This window comes from Neoarius graeffei, chromosome 19, assembly GCF_027579695.1.
Source record: "Neoarius graeffei isolate fNeoGra1 chromosome 19, fNeoGra1.pri, whole genome shotgun sequence".
In the NCBI taxonomy this organism is placed as follows: domain Eukaryota; kingdom Metazoa; phylum Chordata; class Actinopteri; order Siluriformes; family Ariidae; genus Neoarius; species Neoarius graeffei.
In genome coordinates this window covers 13,570,874-13,591,603 of record NC_083587.1, presented here as the reverse complement: position 1 = coordinate 13,591,603, position 20,730 = coordinate 13,570,874, and the positions used below count along the sequence as shown (strand labels likewise).

Sequence of the window (20,730 nt, the reverse complement as noted above, 5' to 3'; positions counted from 1 at the left end):
CATTAAAGAGTATAAAAGTATGAAAATACTGCAAATACTGCCCATTGTGTAGTTATGATTGTCTTTAGGCTTGCCATCCTTCCACTTGCAAGTGGTGATATGCGCTGGGATCACACACACAGCGGCTCAGTCCTGAATCATTGCTCGTGTGCTTCACTCGCGCGCTCTGTGAGCTGCGCAGGGCCGGAGTGCGCACCCTCCAGAGGGCACTCGCTGTTCAGGGCGGAGTGATTTGGAGCGCAGGATGCCTGCGGAGCCGAGCGTATCCGTGTATTGGTGTTGCTGTGTGCACGCGAATCGTGTATTGGTGTTGCTGTGTGCACACTAATCGTTTTAAAAACGTTAATGATCCGCTGATACGGTCTAATGTAAACCTCACCTAAAATTACACTCAAATGGCCTAATTTGTACTCTGATTTGTTCACACATAGTTGTGTTGTCACAGAGTTGACAGGAAACTTAAAGTATTCGGGTTTTCAGAACTTCAGGTTGTCCGACGTTCAGTTTAAAGTTGATGGTAAAGTGTAATGAGTACGTGTTTAATCTTACAGAGTCACTCCATGATAATTGACCAAAACTTCTGAGAGAAAGGTTTCTTTCTGATGGATCTGTCATCGTGTCTGTTTACAGCTGTAGGCTAACTAGCTAAACATCACAAGCTCAGTTAAAGACGAGATCAACGTTTCCCTCAGATGCATTGGTAAATCTTTTAAAGAGATTATAATTACACCTGGGCGGCACGGTGGTGTAGTGGTTAGCGCTGTCGTCTCACAGCAAGAAGGTCCGGGTTCGAGCCCCGTGGCCGGTGAGGGCCTTTCTGTGCGGAGTTTGCATGTTCTCCCCGTGTCCGCGTGGATTTCCTCCGGGTGCTCCGGTTTCCCCCACAGTCCAAAGACATGCAGGTTAGGTTAACTGGTGACTCTAAATTGACCGTAGGTGTGAATGTGAGTGTGAGTGAATGTCTGTGTGTCAGCCCTGTGATGACCTGGCGACTTGTCCAGGGTGTACCCCGCCTTTTGCCCGTAGTCAGCTGGGATAGGCTCCAGCTTGCCTGCGACCCTGTAGAACAGGATAAAGCGGCTAGAGATAATGAGATGAGATAATTACACCTAGCATTGACCACTAACATGGGATCTGGTGTATTCAGGAGTGTCCATATGTCACAACTTGTAAACTCAAAAGTTGTCAAATTCAGGTGTAGTGTTGGTAAATGACGCGCTGTATTATACAGGAGAACTTGAAGAGTTTTGACTGAGCTAAAATTCCTTTTTTAATGGTTCTTTAAATGAATAATTTCCAGTCAGAGTTTCTCAGCTCAAATTCTCCTGAGTTTGAATCTGAGGTTACTTCATGATGGAGGCTGGAGTCTCATCTCATCTCATTATCTGTAGCCGCTTTATCCTGTTCTACAGGGTCGCAGGCAAGCTGGAGCCTATCCCAGCTGACTACGGGCGAAAGGCGGGGTACACCCTGGACAAGTCGCCAGGTCATCACAGGGCTGACACATAGACACAGACAACCATTCACACTCACATTCACACCTACGGTCAATTTAGAGTCACCAGTTAACCTAACCTGCATGTCTTTGGACTGTGGGGGAAACCGGAGCACCCGGAGGAAACCCACGCGGACACGGGGAGAACATGCAAACTCCACACAGAAAGGCCCTCGCCGGCCACGGGGCTCGAACCCAGGACCTTCTTGCTGTGAGGCGACAGCGCTAACCACTACACCACCGTGCCGGGAGGCTGGAGTAAAAAGTAAAAACAAGAAAGTTTTTTTCAACAGGATTAAAAAAAAGTTTTTGTTTGTTTGTTTGTTTGTTTAACCTCGAGCAGTTGATGTCGCTTGGAAGGCCTGAAGAAGAGTGAAAAGTTTGAGTTGGAGAAAAATTTACCTCAGGAGGAGCGCGTGTGCGTTATGGAGCTCGCGCGTGACACTGCTGTTGCTATGGGAACGCACAACTAAAGGCGCATTTTACCTTCAGTCACTTCCGTAGCATGGTTAGCATGGAGGGTCTAAATGATGTTTATTCGTCAATCTGCTCTGACCTTCATCTGTCTCCGAATACTTACGTTTCTCAAAAGCTAAAAGAGGCCGGAAAATGTGACAGGTTTGTTCATCACACTCGGTTTTCTATTATTTATAATGTTTTTTTTTAATATATAAAAATATGTATATCAACAGCAGCTCCTCCCCCCTCAGAGATGTTTCTCTCAAACTGAGGGGCAACAACCGACTGAAGGAAGTGAACAGATTAACAGATGAAGACATTAAAGTCTTGTCTAAAACACTCCGGAATAATTTATATGTGAAAGGTGAGACTGAATTCATCACTGTAGAATCACCATAGAATTATTTATAGAAATCCCCCTACAAAAATGGAGAGAAACGTTTCAGAATCAGAATCAGAAGCATGCTTATTGGACGAGTTTGTTGTTGACACACAAGGGATTTGCTTCTAAGACATTTCATTTATATTTATTTTATTTGCTTTATTTTATCTTTGTTCAGTCTGCATTATTATCTCATCTCATCTCATTATCTCTAGCCGCTTTATCCTGTTCTACAGGGTCGCAGGCAAGCTGGAGCCTACCCCAGCTGACTACGGGCGAAAGGCGGGGTACACCCTGGACAAGTCGCCAGGTCATCACAGGGCTGACACACAGACACAGACAACCATTCACACTCACATTCACACCTACGCTCAATTTAGAGTCACCAGTTAACCTAACCTGCATTTCTTTGGACTGTGGGGGAAACCGGAGCACCCGGAGGAAACCCACGCGGACAACATGCAAACTCTGCACAAAAGGCCCTCGCCAGCCACGGGGCTCGAACCCAGGACCTTCTTGCTGTGAGGCGACAGCGCTAACCACTACACCACCGTGCCGCCCTGCATTATTATTATTATTTGCCATTTGATTTTTACTACTTGACCACACAACACTTTAACCTTCCACATGCTCAATAAATAAATCAATAGCTATTTTCTTCCATGTGACTGATTTCTTCTCCTGTTCAGCCTTAGATCTGAGGTACAACAGGATCTCGGATGAAGGTGCGGTACATCTCGCAGATCTTATCCAGGTATTTTACATATCGGAATAAAACGTTCATAAAATTCCTTTTAAACTGCTGAGGGCTGCACTGATCCAACCTCTTCCAGGAGAACGTGGCTCTGCAGGAGCTCGACCTGACGTGCAACAGCATTGAAGCTGATGGTGCAGAGCAAATTGCAAAAAGTTTGCATGTAAGTGTTTTCTGGCTCACGTTAGAGGTGCTGTTGTTATTTTTAGATTTTTTTAAGTTATTCCTGGTGAGTGACTGGGTGGTCCAGCTTGTCCATGTTCCAGAAAAACTCTGAAGAACCGTAAACTCCTCTGTCCTGAAGATGTCAGAAAACTTAAAGTTCCAGCTTTATCTCTATTACACAGCGCTGACACTGGAGACTCCTTCCATCTGTGTTAAATAAACACACTTCTCACAAAAAACTTCACCACAATAATAATTATATGCATTTTTTTAATCTGTTTATGTGACAAGTCCCTGTGAACGAGCTGTTACTATAGAAACGATAATGTTAGAATGAGCACGTTGATATAAACCTGCACTACTATCAAAGCTGCTGTTATAGAAAATTAATCAACACCTTCTGACCAATCAGAATTCAACAGAGCTGTGGGTTAACATTGAGAGATGAATACAAATTTGGGAAACTTATATTGTGTATTAACGTACAAACCTTTTCACCTTCAGTTTTGGTGCTTCATAGAGATTGATTTGATTAATTGACCTTTTGTTACAGCACAACACAACCCTGAAGAGACTGAGAATGACAGGAAATAAGATGGGAAATAAAGGCGCCATGCACTTCGCCAGCATGTTGCAAATCAACAGCACATTAGAAGAGCTGGATGTGTCAGACTGTGACCTGGTAATGTGGAGAAACACGGCCTGAAATAAAATATTTATGCAGATATAATGATGCCAGATATCATATCTTGTAAATATTAAACATTTAAGTATGATTATAGGATCAGTGATATGACTGGACTTTGAATTGATCTGAGGATTTTACATATCACATTTAACAGGATAATAATTTCATATTAAAAAAAAATTCCTCTGATTTGGTCCACACTTGAGATGTTTAATCTTTTGCTCATTACATGCATCCTTGTTTATATTTTGTTTGACGTTAAAGGATATACAGAGTCTGATCACATTTGCAATCGTTCTAACCAAGAACAGAAGCCTCGCCTCCATCAACATGAGTCGTCCCCTCCTCTTCAGTCTGCAGGTAGCACCTTCACACTGCAGGTCACACTGGGTATAGGCTTGAGTCACATGACTTGGACACCAGGTCACAAATTTCATGACTTCGGACACTTCAACATCTATGATTTGAGCATTATGATTCAAAAATTAATTGCCAGCATTACAGATTTGACATTTGAGCACGTTGTCAAGGCTGCAGGTTGAAAAGAAATAATGTAAAAAATATTGATATATTTGTGTGCATTTTAGTAACAGATGTTCGCAGTAAAACTGAGTTATAACTTCTTTGCAAAGTTGGTTCCTATGAACTGAGACCAGACGAAGTGTAATGTTGTGTATAAAGTGTAAACACTGCCCAGCCACCACCAGGAGGCGCATTGTGACTGTCGTGTACAGTATAGACTACGTTTAAGTGCAGTTTGTGGTGAATGTGACAGGAGGAGACCACAGTCCACATGGCTCACATGCTGGACGTCAATCACAGTCTGAAGGAGCTTCACTTGGGCAAACACGGCATGACGGACTGTGGACTTCAGAGGCTGTGTGAGGCGTTAATATCCAACCACAGTCTGCGTTACCTGGACCTGCGTTGGTATACACACTCACACACGGTATTTGTGCTGTACAAGGTTAACTACCTGCCCAGAAAGAATGGATTTAAACCAGCTTCTAGAGATTTACTCATTTTATTTTGGTGGTGTTCCACATTTTTGCAGCAAATTTTATTTACTCATGTTTATTTATTTAACATGAACTGAACATTCCAGGCCAGACCTTGATTATTCAGGCACTTCACTTTCTTATTTATTATTATTTTTTGAATTACATTTTTATTTCTATAGTAACAGAATAGCGAGGGATGGCGCAAGACACCTGGCTGGACTCCTGATACAAAACAACACACTGCAGATTCTGGACCTGTCCTTCAATCGAATCGAGGATGACGGCGCTGTGTATCTGAGTGACGCCATCGCGCTGAAACACACCAAACTCAGAGCGTTCGTATCACTTCCTGTCTCCAATTCTTACAGAGTTTTGTTTAATTATTGCATACGTTTTATTCATTTTGTCTTCCTCCATCAGACTCTCCATCCAGAGTAACAATGTGTCCACTGTCGGCCTGCTGTCCCTCAGCGAAGCCTTCAACACAAATCCTCATCTCACACACATCTACATCTGGGGAAACAGACTGGAGGAGCCGGTGTGTGTGGTGAGAACTTTACTGCTGCTCTTCTATACACTGTATCTCAAATATTGTCATTTAATCCACTTTGACACAAGGAAAAAAAAAAGTTAAAAAAAGGAAAGGGAAAAAAGTTAAATCATACTGGTGCCACATTATAACTTTTAACCATTCTGATTATTTGTCATGTCTTTTAAGTGTTTAAAAACAAACAGCTAAAGAAAATCTCTACACCTTTAAACATTACAGTTCATGAATATGCTAATTTGGACACACTGCCTATTACCAGTTTAACTGCAACCCAAATTTGTTCAGATATACATCAGTGTCACCATGACAACCATTGTGTTCATCGCTGTTCAACTTTAACCATGTTTTTTTTTTTAACTACATGCCATCACACATCATCAATAATTTGCATAAGACATGACTGGTTCAAAGCCCATGAGTGATGTCACACGTTGAGTACATACGTAGCCCCACCCATAAATCAGTTTTACACGGATGTCCTGAGGAAGTATTTGGAAAAATGTGCAAAAAATTATTAACAGATTTCACTTAAATCTATCAAATTTGGTTCAGGTGGGAAAAAAAGTTGTTCTAAAAAATATATGTTTCATCTCATTATCTGTAGCCGCTTTATCCTGTTCTACAGGGTCGCAGGCAAGCTGGAGCCTATCCCAGCTGACTACGGGCGAAAGGCGGGATACACCCTGGACAAGTCGCCAGGTCATCACAGGGCTGACACATAGACACAGACAACCATTCACACTCACATTCACACCTACGGTCAATTTAGAGTCACCAGTTAACCTAACCTGCATGTCTTTGGACTGTGGGGGAAACCGGAGCACCCGGAGGAAACCCACGCGGACACGGGGAGAACATGCAAACTCCGCACAGAAAGGCCCTCGCTGGCCACGGGGCTCGAACCCAGGACCTTCTTGCCGTGAGGCAATAGCGCTAACCACTACACCACCGTGCCACCCCAAAAATATATATTTATGGTTTATTTTAAAATAAAGGATATAGTTAGAGAGGAAATGTTTTGCATGTATGATATTTTTCTGTTAATATTAAACGCTGTGTTTCTCCTCCTCCTCTCACACTCAGGCTTTCTCACAGCTCCTCTCCTCAAGCCGTCTGTCGGAGCAGCATACAGACGTAACTCCGTACGTGGTGGATGGGCGTGTCTACCTGGCCGAAGTGTCCAACGGGTTACCCTGCCATTATTACTGGACCCCGAGCTACAGCAAGGATGGAGGTGCTGCCAGTAACGCTGCTCTGACTTTAAACACATCACAGGAGCTCACACTTCAGCCTTAGTGAGCTCAACAACCCGTAAATAAACACACCCCATGTGTTAGTGAGCGGTTAAATCATGTGACTCACTTTTCAGTCAGGTACTTTAGTTAGTAATAAATACTAACGTGATGGTAAAATCCTGGGTGATGACGTTACTGTTACCCTACGAAGCTGATTATTTTCCCATAATAGCCTGTCCCCAACTGTTTTATTCTTCTTCCGTCATAGTGACTTGAAAAATGATTCCATGTTTATTAATTAAAGAATGTCATAATTATCCATTTGCAGTTGTGAAACATCAGCTTTCTCACTTCTGTTATAATAACAGCTATAAACAAACAAACAGTCAGTCATGTCTTCACCAGCCTCTATTCTCCATCCTGAAGTTGTGGCGTGTGATTTTGATGAAACGGAGTGCATGCCTGTGTTGTCTTGACCATCTGGACGCGCAGTGTAAATGTGCTGAAAATCAGTGAACATAATATTTTTTGCGCCAAAGATTTGAGGTTGTCAGATCCTCACTAATTTCGTACTCTGCATTAGGGCGGGGCAAAAGTAACTCAGCAGTGTAGTGGGTTTTACTCCATCACCGTCCAAAACAGAGCTGTAGTCTGGTAGGTTAGTGTATGGTACAGTATCGTTGCAGTATAGCACAGTAGTAAAGTAAAGAACAATATAGTGTGGAGTAAACCTGTACAGTTTGGGTGTAATGCATCAACGAGCACTGAGATATATAGAATATTAATGTATATTTATTCAATATAAAGCACTGATATACAGTATACTGAATTAATATTTACATATAGAAATTTGGTAGCCAACGAAATCATCTTTGATACGCATGTAAACAATACTCACGACTAATACATTAGTTACATGCAATTTAATTGATATCAACCTGCAAATGTTTACCGTAAACCTGTAGAGTTTCTTGAGTGTAATGTAATAGACAAGAGAAGGAACAGACCTCAGTTGTGAAGTGTGATCATACGAAACTAAATACACGCCTACATTAGCCTCAGCCGTCCTAATGCACTGTGTGAACTTGAGAACGCTGAATTTTTTTGCCCAAAAATATGATGTTCTTAGATCACCAGTGCAATTAGTTTCATTCCATCACCCTCCAAAACTGAGATGTACAACCCCGATTCCAAAAAAGTTGGGACAAAGTACAAATTTTAAATAAAAACGGAATGCAATGATGTGGAAGTTTCAAAATTCCATATTTTATTCAGAATAGAACATAGATGACATATCAAATGTTTAAACTGAGAAAATGCATCATTTAAAGAGAAAAATTAGGTGATTTTAAATTTCATGACAACAACACATCTCAAAAAAGTTGGGACAAGGCCATGTTTACCACTGTGAGACATCCCCTTTTCTCTTTACAACAGTCTGTAAACGTCTGGGGACTGAGGAGACAAGTTGCTCAAGTTTAGGGATAGGAATGTTAACCCATTCTTGTCTAATGTAGGATTCTAGTTGCTCAATTGTCTTAGGTCTTTTTTGTCGTATCTTCCGTTTTATGATGTGCCAAATGTTTTCTATGGGTGAAAGATCTGGACTGCAGGCTGGCCAGTTCAGTACCCGGACCCTTCTTCTACGCAGCCATGATGCTGTAATTGATGCAGTATGTGGTTTGGCATTGTCATGTTGGAAAATGCAAGGTCTTCCCTGAAAGAGACGTCATCTGGATGGGAGCATATGTTGCTCTAGAACCTGGATATACCTTTCAGCATTGATGGTGTCTTTCCAGATGTGTAAACTGCCCATGCCACACGCACTAATGCAACCCCATACCATCAGAGATGCAGGCTTCTGAACTGAGCGCTGATAACAACTTGGGTCGTCCTTCTCCTCTTTAGTCCGAATGACACGGCGTCCCTGATTTCCATAAAGAACTTCGAATTTTGATTCGTCTGACCACAGAACAGTTTTCCACTTTGCCACAGTCCATTTTAAATGAGCCTTGGCCCTGAGAAGACGTCTGCGCTTCTGGATCATGTTTAGATACGGCTTCTTCTTTGAACTATAGGAGTTTTAACTGGCAACGGCGGATGGCACGGTGAATTGTGTTCACAGATAATGTTCTCTGGAAATATTCCTGAGCCCATTTTGTGATTTCCAATACAGAAGCATGCCTGTATGTGATGCAGTGCCGTCTAAGGGCCCGAAGATCACGGGCACCCAGAATGGTTTTCCGGCCTTGACCCTTACGCACAGAGATTCTTCCAGATTCTCTGAATCTTTTGATGATGATATGCACTGTAGATGATGATATGTTCAAACTCTTTGCAATTTTACACTGTCGAACTCCTTTCTGATATTGCTCCACTATTTGTCGGCGCAGAATTAGGGGGATTGGTGATCCTCTTCCCATCTTTACTTCTGAGAGCCGCTGCAACTCCAAGATGCTCTTTTTATACCCAGTCATGTTAATGACCTATTGCCAAGTGACCTAATGAGTTGCAATTTGGTCCTCCAGCTGTTCCTTTTTTGTACCTTTAACTTTTCCAGCCTCTTATTGCCCCTGTCCCAACTTTTTTGAGATGTGTTGCTGGCATGAAATTTCAAAGTGTCTCACTTTCGACATTTGATATGTTGTCTATGTTCTATTGTGAATACAATATCAGTTTTTGAGATTTGTAAATTATTGCATTCCGTTTTTATTTACAATTTGTACTTTGTCCCAACTTTTTTGGAATCGGGGTTGTAGTTTGTCATGGTACGGTACGGTGCAGCACAGTGTACTGTAGTATAGTTTAGTACAGGGAAAGAGTGAAGTGTAGCATCGCAAATAAACTAAGTCCACTGTAGTGTTGTATTGCAATAATTTACTGTAGTGTAGATTTCACGAGTGACTAAGCTTTAATAATCCAATAGGAAATCAGTCCACATTGCACTGGGAGTGTAGTCTGAGGGCGTGTCACAGTAAACAGGTTAACCTGTGACGTTTTGTACTCTCACTTCATCACTTTCCAGCATGATGTTCTTCTTCTTCAGGCTCTTCTCTAGTTTCTGTCTCTCCTCTGAGCTGAGAGTCCAGCGCTGCATAGACACACGCCGGAGTGATGACAGCTGAGGAAGAGCGTCCATTATAGCCGACATCCACACAGACGCAGACAGACAGGTGTCAGGACGCAGGCTGACGTCCAGCTCCTGCAGCTGCTTCAGCCCTCCTGCTTCTCTGAAGAGTGAGACCCAGCCGGTGTCTCCCACACGGCCATTATACGAAACGTCTAAAAGCTTCAGATGGGACAAGGCGCCACGTTTACATGCAGATTCTGGCAACACACATGCAGAACAACAAACAGTGAACATGCAGAGGACAAACTGCAGAGCTTTTATACAAGTGCAGGGTTAAAAAACTGTCCACTAGAGGGCAGAGCAGAGCTGAAACATCACTACAGAGTTCCGTGGCATTAATTTAAAGTGTCATTCCACCATTGGATGTATTCTTTGGCATAAAATACAATATATTTTGACAACATATATAAATGGCATCACTAGATAGAGAAATCTTTTAGCTTCAAAATGATATATCAAACATAATTTTTTGACAACGACAAGTATATTAATTTTGCGACCAAAGTCACCTACCCTTTTAATTTCCGCGCGTGATGTCATCGGCAGGTTCCCCTTCTTGTGTACCACGTGACGTGTGACGTGGCACATATCAGCAATGGCGGATAGAACGCGATAAAAATAATACCAATAAATCTAGCTAATACCAATAAATCTAGCTAACTGAAAGATTAACTCAAAATTTTTCGCAATTTTTTTGGCCCCCATATACGAGGAGAAATGACTCTCACTTTGGGGGTTTCCTGGTCTAAAAATAGACCGACACATGGTACACAAGAAGGGGAACCTGCCGATGACATCACGTTTCACTACCGCGTGGAAATTAAAAGGGTAAGTGACTTTGGTCGCAAAATTAATATTCTTGTCGTTGTCAAAAAATTATGTTTGATATATCATTTTGAAGCTAAAAGATTTCTCTGTCTAGTCATGTTGTCATAAAATATATTGTATTTTATGCCAAAGAATACATCCAATGGTGGAATGGCACTTTAAGCATTTCTTGCTACTATTCTGACACACACACAGAGTTTACCTTCTCGGTCCTCTGTTAATGCTGAGACTTTATATTTTAAAAATGTACTTTGTCTGGAAAATACAGATCTGTAAAATAGGCCTTTCAGTAAGTTTGAAGGCTACATGACATTGTTAAAAAAAAAAAACACAAGTCAAACACTAACCCTACACTCTCAGTCGTAGCAGTACTAAACAGAACCTTTTCTGTTACTGAGGTGGAATCTTCAAGTGCACTTTTTTTTTTTGTCCATTTTGGTTTTTTAGGGGTTATTTTCTATAACATCATCATTCAAAGCAACTTGTTTTGATCAGTTTATGTGGCGTGTCTGCCCGCGTAAATGTTGATGTGGTGCCATTGTAAGGAGAAATGCGTTCCTGTAACGTTTCTGGAAGGAGTCTCCAGCGTCAGCGCTGTGTAACAGTCAGAGGTGAAGCTGGAACTTTAAGTTTTCTGATGTCTTCAGGACAGAGGAGTTTATACTTCTTTACAGTTTCTCAGTAACACAATGGAACAAGCTGTGTTTTTATTTTTACCTTATTAACCTGAAGGTAGATAATAGAGAGCGTCTGGTGAGGGAATGAATGTTTATCGCTGCTATAACAAGTGAGAACAGGAACTAACTCGTTTCATTGATGTTCCACGGCATTAAATGTAACTAGAAACAACAAGTATAATGTCCTGTTCTTAAATAAATATTTGAATTGCTATGGTACAAGAGGAATAAAACACTTAGGAACATACTGTTATAGGAAAATAATCAACTTCAGGGTGTAACAGATTCATTATTTTTCTGTAAAAGGCACTTTACATGATCAGATGTTAACGACCTGTTCTATTTTTATAGTAAATTATTAAAGCTACACTACAGACACCTTCACAGGTTCCACTTCAGTGACAAGGAAATGTCCAGTGCAGAGTTTCCCAAAAGCATCGTAGCACAAAGATCATCAAATGGTAGAGCGAGCAGCACAGTGAACACTCTCTCCTAGTTAAGATGCTCTTAGTGTTAAGAGACTTCTGGGAAACCCACCACAGTTTAGTAACTTTTAAGGGTAATAAAAAAGAAAATACTCAATCCTCTGTTTTGAACATACACAAGTATGTAAATTTCAGACACAGCTATAGTGAGACATTACGCTGTACTGCCCCCTGCTGTTTACAGTGCTACACAAGGCAGCTATTTTAAGTAAACCTTACTAAAGCTACACATCAACCCCAGTGTTAAACGCAGCGTAACACACATACGCAAGTGTAGCAGGTCGTCCGTGTTCAGGTCACAGCTGCTCAGCTTCAGTTCCTCCAGTTTACACTCAACCGGAAGATGCTCCACAAACTGCTGTAGATTTTCACCAACACTTTTATTCCACGACACACTGAGACTCTGCAGCTGTGAGAGTGACGGCATGATGGCAGCTATGGCGCACACATACACACACAGCTTGTATATTCTGAATGTGTACAATCATTAACGTATTATATGATTACACATGGAGTAAAAAGTTTGCATTTTCACAGAGTAGAACATTTATCAGGACTGCTGCATTTTCCCTGCACTTTCAAGTTAATAATAATAAATTTAAATTTTTATGTCATCTCTCTAATATTCAACTTCACTGTATAATTTTTACACAAGTAGAACTCCATTGCCAACAAGCCATCAAGTCCTAGTCCTTCTAACTACTTTCAACAAGAGATGCTGAAGAAAAACTGTCATAAATTTGACCTTGACCCTGTTTGGAGGTTGGAGTTGATCCAATCTGTTCACCTACTGGTTGTAATAATCACTCCGTCCATATCAATCCTACAATCATTCACCCACTTGCTCTTGAGACATCACACTAACGAGAATCTCACAGACCCAGAGTTATCCAGTAAAATGTACATTAATTTAAGCTCAGTCTATTCAACTTTCACAAAACCCTGCTAGTTAAGTTTAACACGAGATGTCTTTTTAAATTTGCATTATTTTAACACTCAACTGCTTTAATATTTTTTAATCGGTCTGCCAGAAATTAAAAATCATGACATTGTCAATTTCCTTTTTGTGTCTGAATTTGGACTGTTTGGTTTTTGCTGTACTTCTGGCACGGAGTTTCTTCTTTACAGCTAGTTTTAGGTGTAAACTTTACAAAAATGTGTACATTTTAAATATAAATCTCACAACAATGTTGTGGAGTGTAAGAAAAATCTGAACTTGGTGATTCTCCTACCTAAAGCGTGACAGGCCTCAGGACTCAGACTGCAGTTACTCAGTTGAAGCGTCTTCACCTTGGACCGGGGAAGGACAGGGAAAAGAGCCTGGAGCGCGGTGCCAATACTTTTGTTACAAGACAGATCAAGTTCAGAGAGCTCAGTCAGAGCAGGAATAACCTGGACTGAAAAATGACACAAAAATACTGATGAATATTGAGGCTTATCCCACCATGCTGCTGAGTTCTGGACTCTGGTCAGGAGGTGTTGATTAATTCTCTGTAACAGCAGCTCTGACTGTAGTGCAGGTTTATATTAATGCGCTCATAAGGAGATGTTTATTTAACATTCATGGAAGGAGTCTCCAGTGTCAGACTATAAACAGATAAATAATAAGTAAATCAGTAAAAATTGCAATTGTTGGCAGAGTGGTGTGGAATAAGAGGAATAAAACAGTGTGGCCTGCTGTTATGGAAAAATAACAACTCTCAGGGTGCAACAGTAACTCTGCTCCATCACTCAGTATTTTACTGGAACACACACAGTGTTTATTACGACACATGTTGAGAATAAACCCTCAGCCCATTTCCTCACCTAGCGTCTGAGCGTCCTGCTCCGTCAGACAGCACGTGTGCAGGTCCAAACTTTTCAGGTGTGTGAGGAAAGACAAACTGGACGCCATCGCACTGAAACCACCTCCACACTCTTTATTACACGACATGTCCAGGTGCTCCAAACCCACGAGGAATTTCATTTTCTCTCCTATTGGTGATGAACAGAGTTGAGAAATTACAACATGCTGAAAAAGTTTCAATTTAAACTTTCATTCAGGGTGACAACGTTATATTGAAATTAAAACACAAAACTAAAAAAACAAACAAAAAATATAAAGGAAATCTAAAACAATTATTATTTGAAATATAATTTGACTACAGTTTGGGTTTTAAAATAAATAAATAAATAAATAAATAAATAACCATCAGCAGCAAACACTGGGGTCCAAGCAGAACAATTTACTGTCAGTCAGTTCTTTGTTTTTTGGTTAATTTAGTTAAACACTGTACAACTGAATCAAACTTAATATAAATAAACAAATATCAATTTCACTCTGATTCAGACTCAAACTGGCAAATGAACTGATCAGTGTGAAAGTATTCAGTCTCCTATGAGACTTATTTCCTGGAGGAATGAAAAGCTTGAGATATTCAGAAAATGGCATGTTTGTTGTTCTGGCTTTTTTTTTTTAAGTCATCCACAGTCTAATGTTAATGGAATTAATGTCTTGACTGATTATCAGGATCATTTCTACTTTTATGTGGTGCAGCAATTTCACCCACCTCCCAGCAGGGGGAGTAGTGCCCAGACCCCATGAAGGTCTTGTATGGCTGTAAATATTTCCAGGTTGAATTATTTCATAAGAAACGCAGACATACCCAGGATAACAAGACTTTCCTGATTCAGTCCACAGCTGCTCATCTTCAGAGTCTTCAGCTGTGGAGTGGAGCTCAGAGAGGAGCCAATGTTCTCCAAAGCCCTCACCAGCAGTTTGTTATTGGACAAATCCAAAACCTCCAGACACGGCAACAGTAAAAGTGCTTCAGCTGAAAAAAAAAAATCCATCACTTCAGAACTGAAAACATGAGCACACCTGCATGTAAAGATCATCCGAGTCAAGTTCCAGAAGGAGCAGGTTGGTTCTCACCCAGTGCCACACTGTCGGTCTCCGAAAGCCGGCAGTCGAGCAGGTGAAGCTCCCTCAGAGAACTGATGAAGTGGAGATGCTCGGTTAGAAAATGAAGATTTCCTCCCCCAATCCCAGTGTTCCAGGACAAATCCAGTATCTCCAACAAGGGAACACAATTCAGTCTCTCTCCTGAAACAACATTTCTAATAAATGTGACATAACTGTATTAATTTCCAAAAGTTCCTAAATCCCACATTCGGATCCTGCGAGTGAAAATCTTGTGGATGTGAAAAGGTCATCTGCCATGACAATCATTTTTTATCTTTCTGTTAAAGTGGTAAAGTCTTAGCATTCAGTGTGACTTTTAACCAGGAGGAGGTGCTAATAAATGAGCCTCGTTTATTAATCTGTAAGTAAAAGTTGTAAGTTTTTGTCCCCAAATTGAAAAAAAAAAATCCCTACATATTTACAAAGGTTTTGCTCATTTTTTTGTTTGTTTTGCTTATGTTTCGACTCATATGCGCATGTTAATAAACTACAATCAGCCATAAATTACAAAGCATGTTCATGGCACAGTTTATGTATATTTAGCCACGCCCCCAACCAAAAAAAAAGACGAAAGGTGACTGAGCAATGAAAGAGTGCCTCCGAGGTGCAACTCAGCCGCTGCAGCCACTGAGCTCTAAGTGAAAATCTGGAGAGGTCATTGGCTCGTCAGAGTGAAGCCAGCTGGCCACCATCTTACCACTCACATCACAGAGCAGACCGGTCCTTTAGGCTACTGGAAGCTACACAAAACTAGACAAAGTTATTAAGGTTGTTGGTGAGAAAATTGTAAGAAAAATACATGCATGTGCAGCAGTGAACGGTACAAACCGTCAGCTCAAAGGCTGTGGACAGACATTTCACCTGAGAGCATTGATAGTGTGTAATCATTTTTACACATGTGCACAGCGCCATTTACATGGATCCCTAACAGCATTTTATGATGGTTTGCAAGCGCGAAAGAAAAAAAAAAAAAAAAAACAGAAAATGTGTCTCATCATCTTGTCTGCTTTTGTTGAAAATCTGACCTCGATATCTGGGATGAACACTGTGTGTCAGATTTTCGATGGAAGTGTCCCAGACTCGATCAAAGCCAAAGTCTAGACATGTTTGATATTGAATGCGAGAGCTCAAGCTCAAAGGCTCAAATTCAAAAAGAAAAAGGAACGGAGTAAACTAGCCTCAGGAGCCTAAATGAAAGAAGGACCGTAGCCTTAGGCAGAAATGGCAGTGAGGGATGAAAATAAAAAAAAAGAAAGATGTTATTGTTCTAGTTTGCTCAGGAGTTATTTTCATTGCCCTAAGGATAAACACAACTGACAATGTAGCTCATGTACACATATCACAGCCACTTGCACAAATTGACAAAATGGCCATGATTGTCTGTTTTAACTCCATGATTTTAGTTTAAATTGAGTGCAAGTATATTGATAAGTACTCTTAAATCAGGGTTGGTCACATTTCCCAGTCAACGGCTGACTTCCCAGACAGCGTCCGATATATGATTTCCTGTACAGAGAAAAACTGAAATAATCTCCATAATTATAGTAGTAAAAGAGCCATTCAAAAAAAGATCAGAGACTGAACTAGAAAAGGGGAAAAGACAGAATGGGAGCACTATAAAGATATGTAAGGAATGTGGATAAAGGTGAGAAAATAAGAGGAGGTAATGAAAGGGAAAAAAAGTCAGGAAATGCATTTCTTGGGGCAAGTTTGATCAGATACGACAGTTTAACACAGAAGCCAAATACACATAATGTGAGTGGTAAGATGGCGGCCAGATGGCTTCACTCGTCTCTACAGCGGGGAATGGGCTCTGAGCTCTCCACATTTTATGTCCAGCTCAGTGGTTGCAGCACATCGCCAAACAGACTAATGCTAACATGTCCTCCTTTTATAGGGTGCCATTACTTTCGTCCTAATTTAACAGCTAGTTTTATTTGTGTTGAGCTTTGGAATCACTTTCTTTCAGGTCATTAATGTGAAGCAACTGAGTTTCACAAAACTTTCATGAACTTGGTGTTTAAGTGAAATAAAGAAGTGATTTAAACTTTACAGTATCGAGGTTCACGTTCAGGAATTTCCTTACAGAAATTTTCCACAAACTCAGGAGCAGAATGTAGAACATTAACATTTTTCTCAACTGAATTCTTATGAAGGCCACGTTTCTCATGCTCCTCTGAACGATTTACGATAAATCGTATCGATAAATTGTATTCAGGGTCATAGCAGAGGTCCTGTGATGAACCACGTGCTCAGATTTTCTCTCTCTCTCACCCAGAGCTCCGAGATCTTCAGCCGTGAGTCTGCAGCCGCTCAGTTTCAGAACCTTCAGCTTGCCGACGTGCTGCATGTAGAAGCTCAGCGCTTTAAGAGAACCTCCGAGTAGATCATTCCAGGAGAGATCCATCACCTCCAGCTGGGTCAGGAACGGCAGCAAGGTTCCTGATGGAAGATCAAACCATCAAGTAATGACACAAAGAAGAGACATGAAGCAACGACAGAGAGGCTTAAATCGGAGTCTGATCTCTCACCGAGCTCCATGATGTCCGTGGCTGTGAGGTCACAGTGGCTCAGACTCAGAGTCTGGCTGTCTGGAGTTTTGCCGAGCATCTGGACAAACTGCGTGACACGACCCCATCCCACCACAGACGAGGTCTCCAAGTTGTCTCTGCTTTCTGAGGAACATGTTTAGGAAGGTTTTTACTGTAAATGTTTTAGTGATAGTAAATGACAGACACATGATTTATTCTTCACATCGTTTACCTTAATTCCAGTCACTCTGAGAAACTACACTAAAGTTAAACTCTGCCCTGAAACACCTGAAATGTACAGACTGGACTAATGCTGTGTTTAGTGATTCAAGTAGTCGTATGTTGCACGACACTGTATCTTCCATATCTCTGAGAAGTTAGTGGTTGTTTCACTGTGATGTCACAAGGGGACAGTGTTATTGTGTTTGTTGTTGTTTGTGCAGTTACACCAGAGTTTAATAGAACAAAAAAGGAGGGGGGAAAAAAAAGTTACAGTTTCACGGTTATCTCCTCAAACCAAAACTCCTTTTATCACATTTTATTTTCCAGCAACATTCAACACCATATTAAAGAGAAACTCAGCCTAGGAGTTTTGCAGCCATTGAAGTGAGCTCAGGACTCAAAGTCCCAGAATGCACTGCAGCTACATGACGCAGAGACTCGACTCGGTGATGTACAAGGTGACAAGTGCGATAACAGTGACAGTATTAGTGTGGAATTAGTTGAAGCGGATGTGTTTGAGCAGAGTGTAGAGATGAGAAGGAGAGAGAACTGGACAGACTAAATTAGTAAAGTGCTGCTGCATAAGCGCTGCTGCATCACTGCTAACTCCGACAGCACCACCATCAGCACAGCACTGTAGGTAACATAGAAAACAGTTCAATGGAGATACAGCAGCATGTCTAAAGAAGTTTAAGTTAAAAACCTCATGATTAAATAAATCACATGTTCACTTGATAGATTTTTTTCCTTGAAGAATTAACTCTAAATATAAAACATGAAGTCCAAGTGTGGACCTGTTCCAAGTTTCACGCTGTCTTTCTCCTCATTGCTCTCCGTCTCTTTCGCCTCAGGAATCCTTTCACTCTTCCTGTCGTTGCTCTCAGACGGACAGAACATACGGCCCACGGACGGTTTCTTCCTCTCGGTGAAGGTGGTTTTCCTCCGGAACTGGTTCATGATCAGATCCAGTGGAGATCTTTTCTGAGACGCCTCGCGCCCTTTCTGGTGCTCTGGTGGAGAAACAGGACATTAAACACAATTTAGGAGACGATTTGACTGAACGTGTATCTGTGTGTGTGTTAAAGTGCCATTCCACCATTGGATGTATTCTTTGGCATAAAATACAATATATTTTATGACAACATGACTAGACAGAGAAATCTTTTAGCTTCAAAATGATATATCAAACATAATTTTTTGACAACGACAAGTATATTAATTTTGCGACCAAAGTCACCTACCCTTTTAATTTCCGCGCAGTAGTGAAACGTGATGTCATCGGCAGGTTCCCCTTCTTGTGTACCACGTGTCGGTCTATTTTTAGACCAGGAAACCCCCAAAGTGAGAGAGTCATTTCTCCTCGTATATGGGGGCCAAAAAAATTGCGAAAAATTTTGAGTTAATCTTTCAGTTAGCTAGATTTATTGGTATTATTTTTATCGCGTTCTATCCGCCACTGCTGATAATACGTGCCACGTCACGTGGTACACAAGAAGGGGAACCTGCCGATGACATCACGCGTGGAAATTAAAAGGGTAGGAGACTTTGGTCGCAAAATTAATATACTTGTCGTTGTCAAAAAATTATGTTTGATATATCATTTTGAAGCTAAAAGATTTCTCTATCTAGTGATACCATTTATATATGTTGTCAAAATATATTGTATTTTATGCCAAAGAATACATCCAATGGTGGAATGCCACTTTAATGTTCTGACACTCAAGCGTTCATATGATGATGCACTGACCCTTACGAAAATTAACCATGGTTTTACCATGGTTTATAGTTATTCATGGTTTTCGTGGTTTTTTGGGTAACCATGAAAACCATGGTGCATTTTACCTCAATGTTCACTTAAATTTTCAGGTTCTAAGTAAATGTTAATGTATCTGGGCTGTTAATCTAGATCCTTCTCTACAGCATTGACTGTTGGACGAAAGCATGGTAATACTACAGTTAGTGCATCCTTTTAAAAACCATACTATCCCCTTTTAAACTAATTTCGTAGTTACTATGACCTATTACACATACAACTATGATGCTACCACAGCTACTGCCAGTACTATGGATAAACCACAATAATGCTATGGTTGGTTCATAGTACTTAGAATCACCATGAAATACCATAGTAGAACCATGGTTACTACCATGGATGAACCATAGTAATACTATGGTTGGTTCATAGTACTTAGAATAACCATGAGATACCATGGTAGAATCATGGTTACTACATAAAAACCATGGTAAAACATGGTAGATTTTCGTAAGGGGACTTTTATACGCATGTGTTTATTACATATTTTCGTTATGAATTATGGATAGATTTCTCTAATCTTGTAGGACAAAAATATGTTTTGTGTGCAATTTGTTACCAAAATATTTTTCCTTTTTGCTTTATAAATTCGCAGCATTTTGCTTTTCTTTTTGACAGTAAAATCTGTTTTTCAGTGAATACTCAACAGGACGGAGGATAAAGCTCTCGGGCTCATTCAGTTTCTTCAGGAATCTCAGAGCAGCTGCTTATAAACCCTTTAATGTGTAAAAGGTGAAGTTTACCTGAATCCATGGTTTGTGTTCCACCTGAACCTGAAAAATAGAAACATTATTAATCACTCAGTTAAAAACAAAATACATCTTATAAACTTGATAAAATATGATTTATTGAGATACACCATAAACTATCGCAAAATAAAATCAAACATCAACATTTATCTTTTATCTATCTCATCTCTGACCCTGAGGTGAACCGGATATCCGGGTAGTGAGCGTCATTAACATCCGCGCGTGACCTGCGCGCTGTATTACAGATTTATTTTGTTTTTATTTTAACTCACAATAAACTGTAATTTACCTGAAATTTACAGCAGAACCGACCCGAACCGTATCCGAGCTGTGATAGAATTGCTGCTGCGTCCCGGAAGTGACGACTGAACTTTGTGTTTGTTATGAGTCATGTGATCACAACACCCCTGTGAGCGTCACGCGCTCAGGTGAGAATGTGGCAAATGAACTTTATACCTGAGAGATTATTGTCTAAACTTTACATCTTTATACCTCAAAGGAAACAGCAGATCTCTCCATCAGCACTTTCTCAACAAATAATACATTTTTCCCAGAAATGTCGTTTACATGTGTAAAACAACTTTATGATTAACCCCCCCCAAATCTCACTTTATGTTTATAA

The 20,730-nt window shown here is 40.7% G+C and overlaps 2 protein-coding genes across 5 annotated transcripts; one reads left to right on the top strand and one right to left on the bottom strand.

The window, feature by feature from the left end:
- Positions 1–226: 226 nt before the first annotated feature.
- On the top strand, positions 227–6,981 carry lrrc34 (leucine rich repeat containing 34). Its single transcript, XM_060900807.1, has 11 exons — positions 227–700; positions 1,839–2,113; positions 2,188–2,318; positions 3,026–3,090; positions 3,170–3,253; positions 3,809–3,937; positions 4,208–4,303; positions 4,719–4,873; positions 5,124–5,279; positions 5,365–5,491; positions 6,578–6,981. The coding sequence occupies exons 2-11, from the start codon at positions 2,001–2,003 to the stop codon at positions 6,788–6,790; spliced, it is 1,269 nt and encodes a 422-aa protein (XP_060756790.1). The 5' UTR covers positions 227–700; positions 1,839–2,000; the 3' UTR covers positions 6,791–6,981.
- Positions 6,982–7,547: 566 nt separating this feature from the next.
- lrrc31 (leucine rich repeat containing 31) lies at positions 7,548–20,475 on the bottom strand. 4 transcript variants are annotated; one of them, XM_060899691.1, is made up of 11 exons: positions 20,398–20,475; positions 20,103–20,132; positions 18,341–18,556; positions 17,325–17,468; positions 17,068–17,235; positions 14,764–14,934; positions 14,495–14,662; positions 13,656–13,823; positions 13,082–13,246; positions 12,117–12,284; positions 7,548–10,056 (listed from the first exon to the last, which is right to left on the bottom strand). In XM_060899691.1, the coding sequence occupies exons 2-11, from the start codon at positions 20,110–20,112 to the stop codon at positions 9,713–9,715; spliced, it is 1,722 nt and encodes a 573-aa protein (XP_060755674.1). In that variant the 5' UTR covers positions 20,113–20,132; positions 20,398–20,475; the 3' UTR covers positions 7,548–9,712. The 4 variants fall into 4 exon arrangements, with proteins under 4 accessions (XP_060755674.1, XP_060755675.1, XP_060755676.1 ...); XM_060899692.1 differs by lacking the exon at positions 20,398–20,475 and adding an exon at positions 20,282–20,317; XM_060899694.1 differs by having other exon boundaries at positions 9,920–10,018.
- Between the last annotated feature and the right edge of the window lie 255 nt (positions 20,476–20,730).

Bases quoted from the DNA above. Each gene is read 5' to 3' on its own strand.
- lrrc31 (XM_060899691.1), bottom strand. The intron at 14,935-17,067 runs GTGAGAGAGAGA...ATGTTGTTTCAG, and splicing joins TGAAGATCTCGGAGCTCTGG to GAGAGAGACTGAATTGTGTT. The intron at 12,285-13,081 runs GTAGGAGAATCA...TGTGCGCCATAG, and splicing joins TGAGGCCTGTCACGCTTTAG to CTGCCATCATGCCGTCACTC.
- lrrc34 (XM_060900807.1), top strand. From the start codon at position 2,001: ATGGTTAGCATGGAGGGTCTAAATGATGTTTATTCGTCAATCTGCTCT. The intron at 3,254-3,808 runs GTAAGTGTTTTC...CTTTTGTTACAG, and splicing joins AAATTGCAAAAAGTTTGCAT to CACAACACAACCCTGAAGAG. The intron at 5,280-5,364 runs GTTCGTATCACT...TTCCTCCATCAG, and splicing joins AAACACACCAAACTCAGAGC to ACTCTCCATCCAGAGTAACA.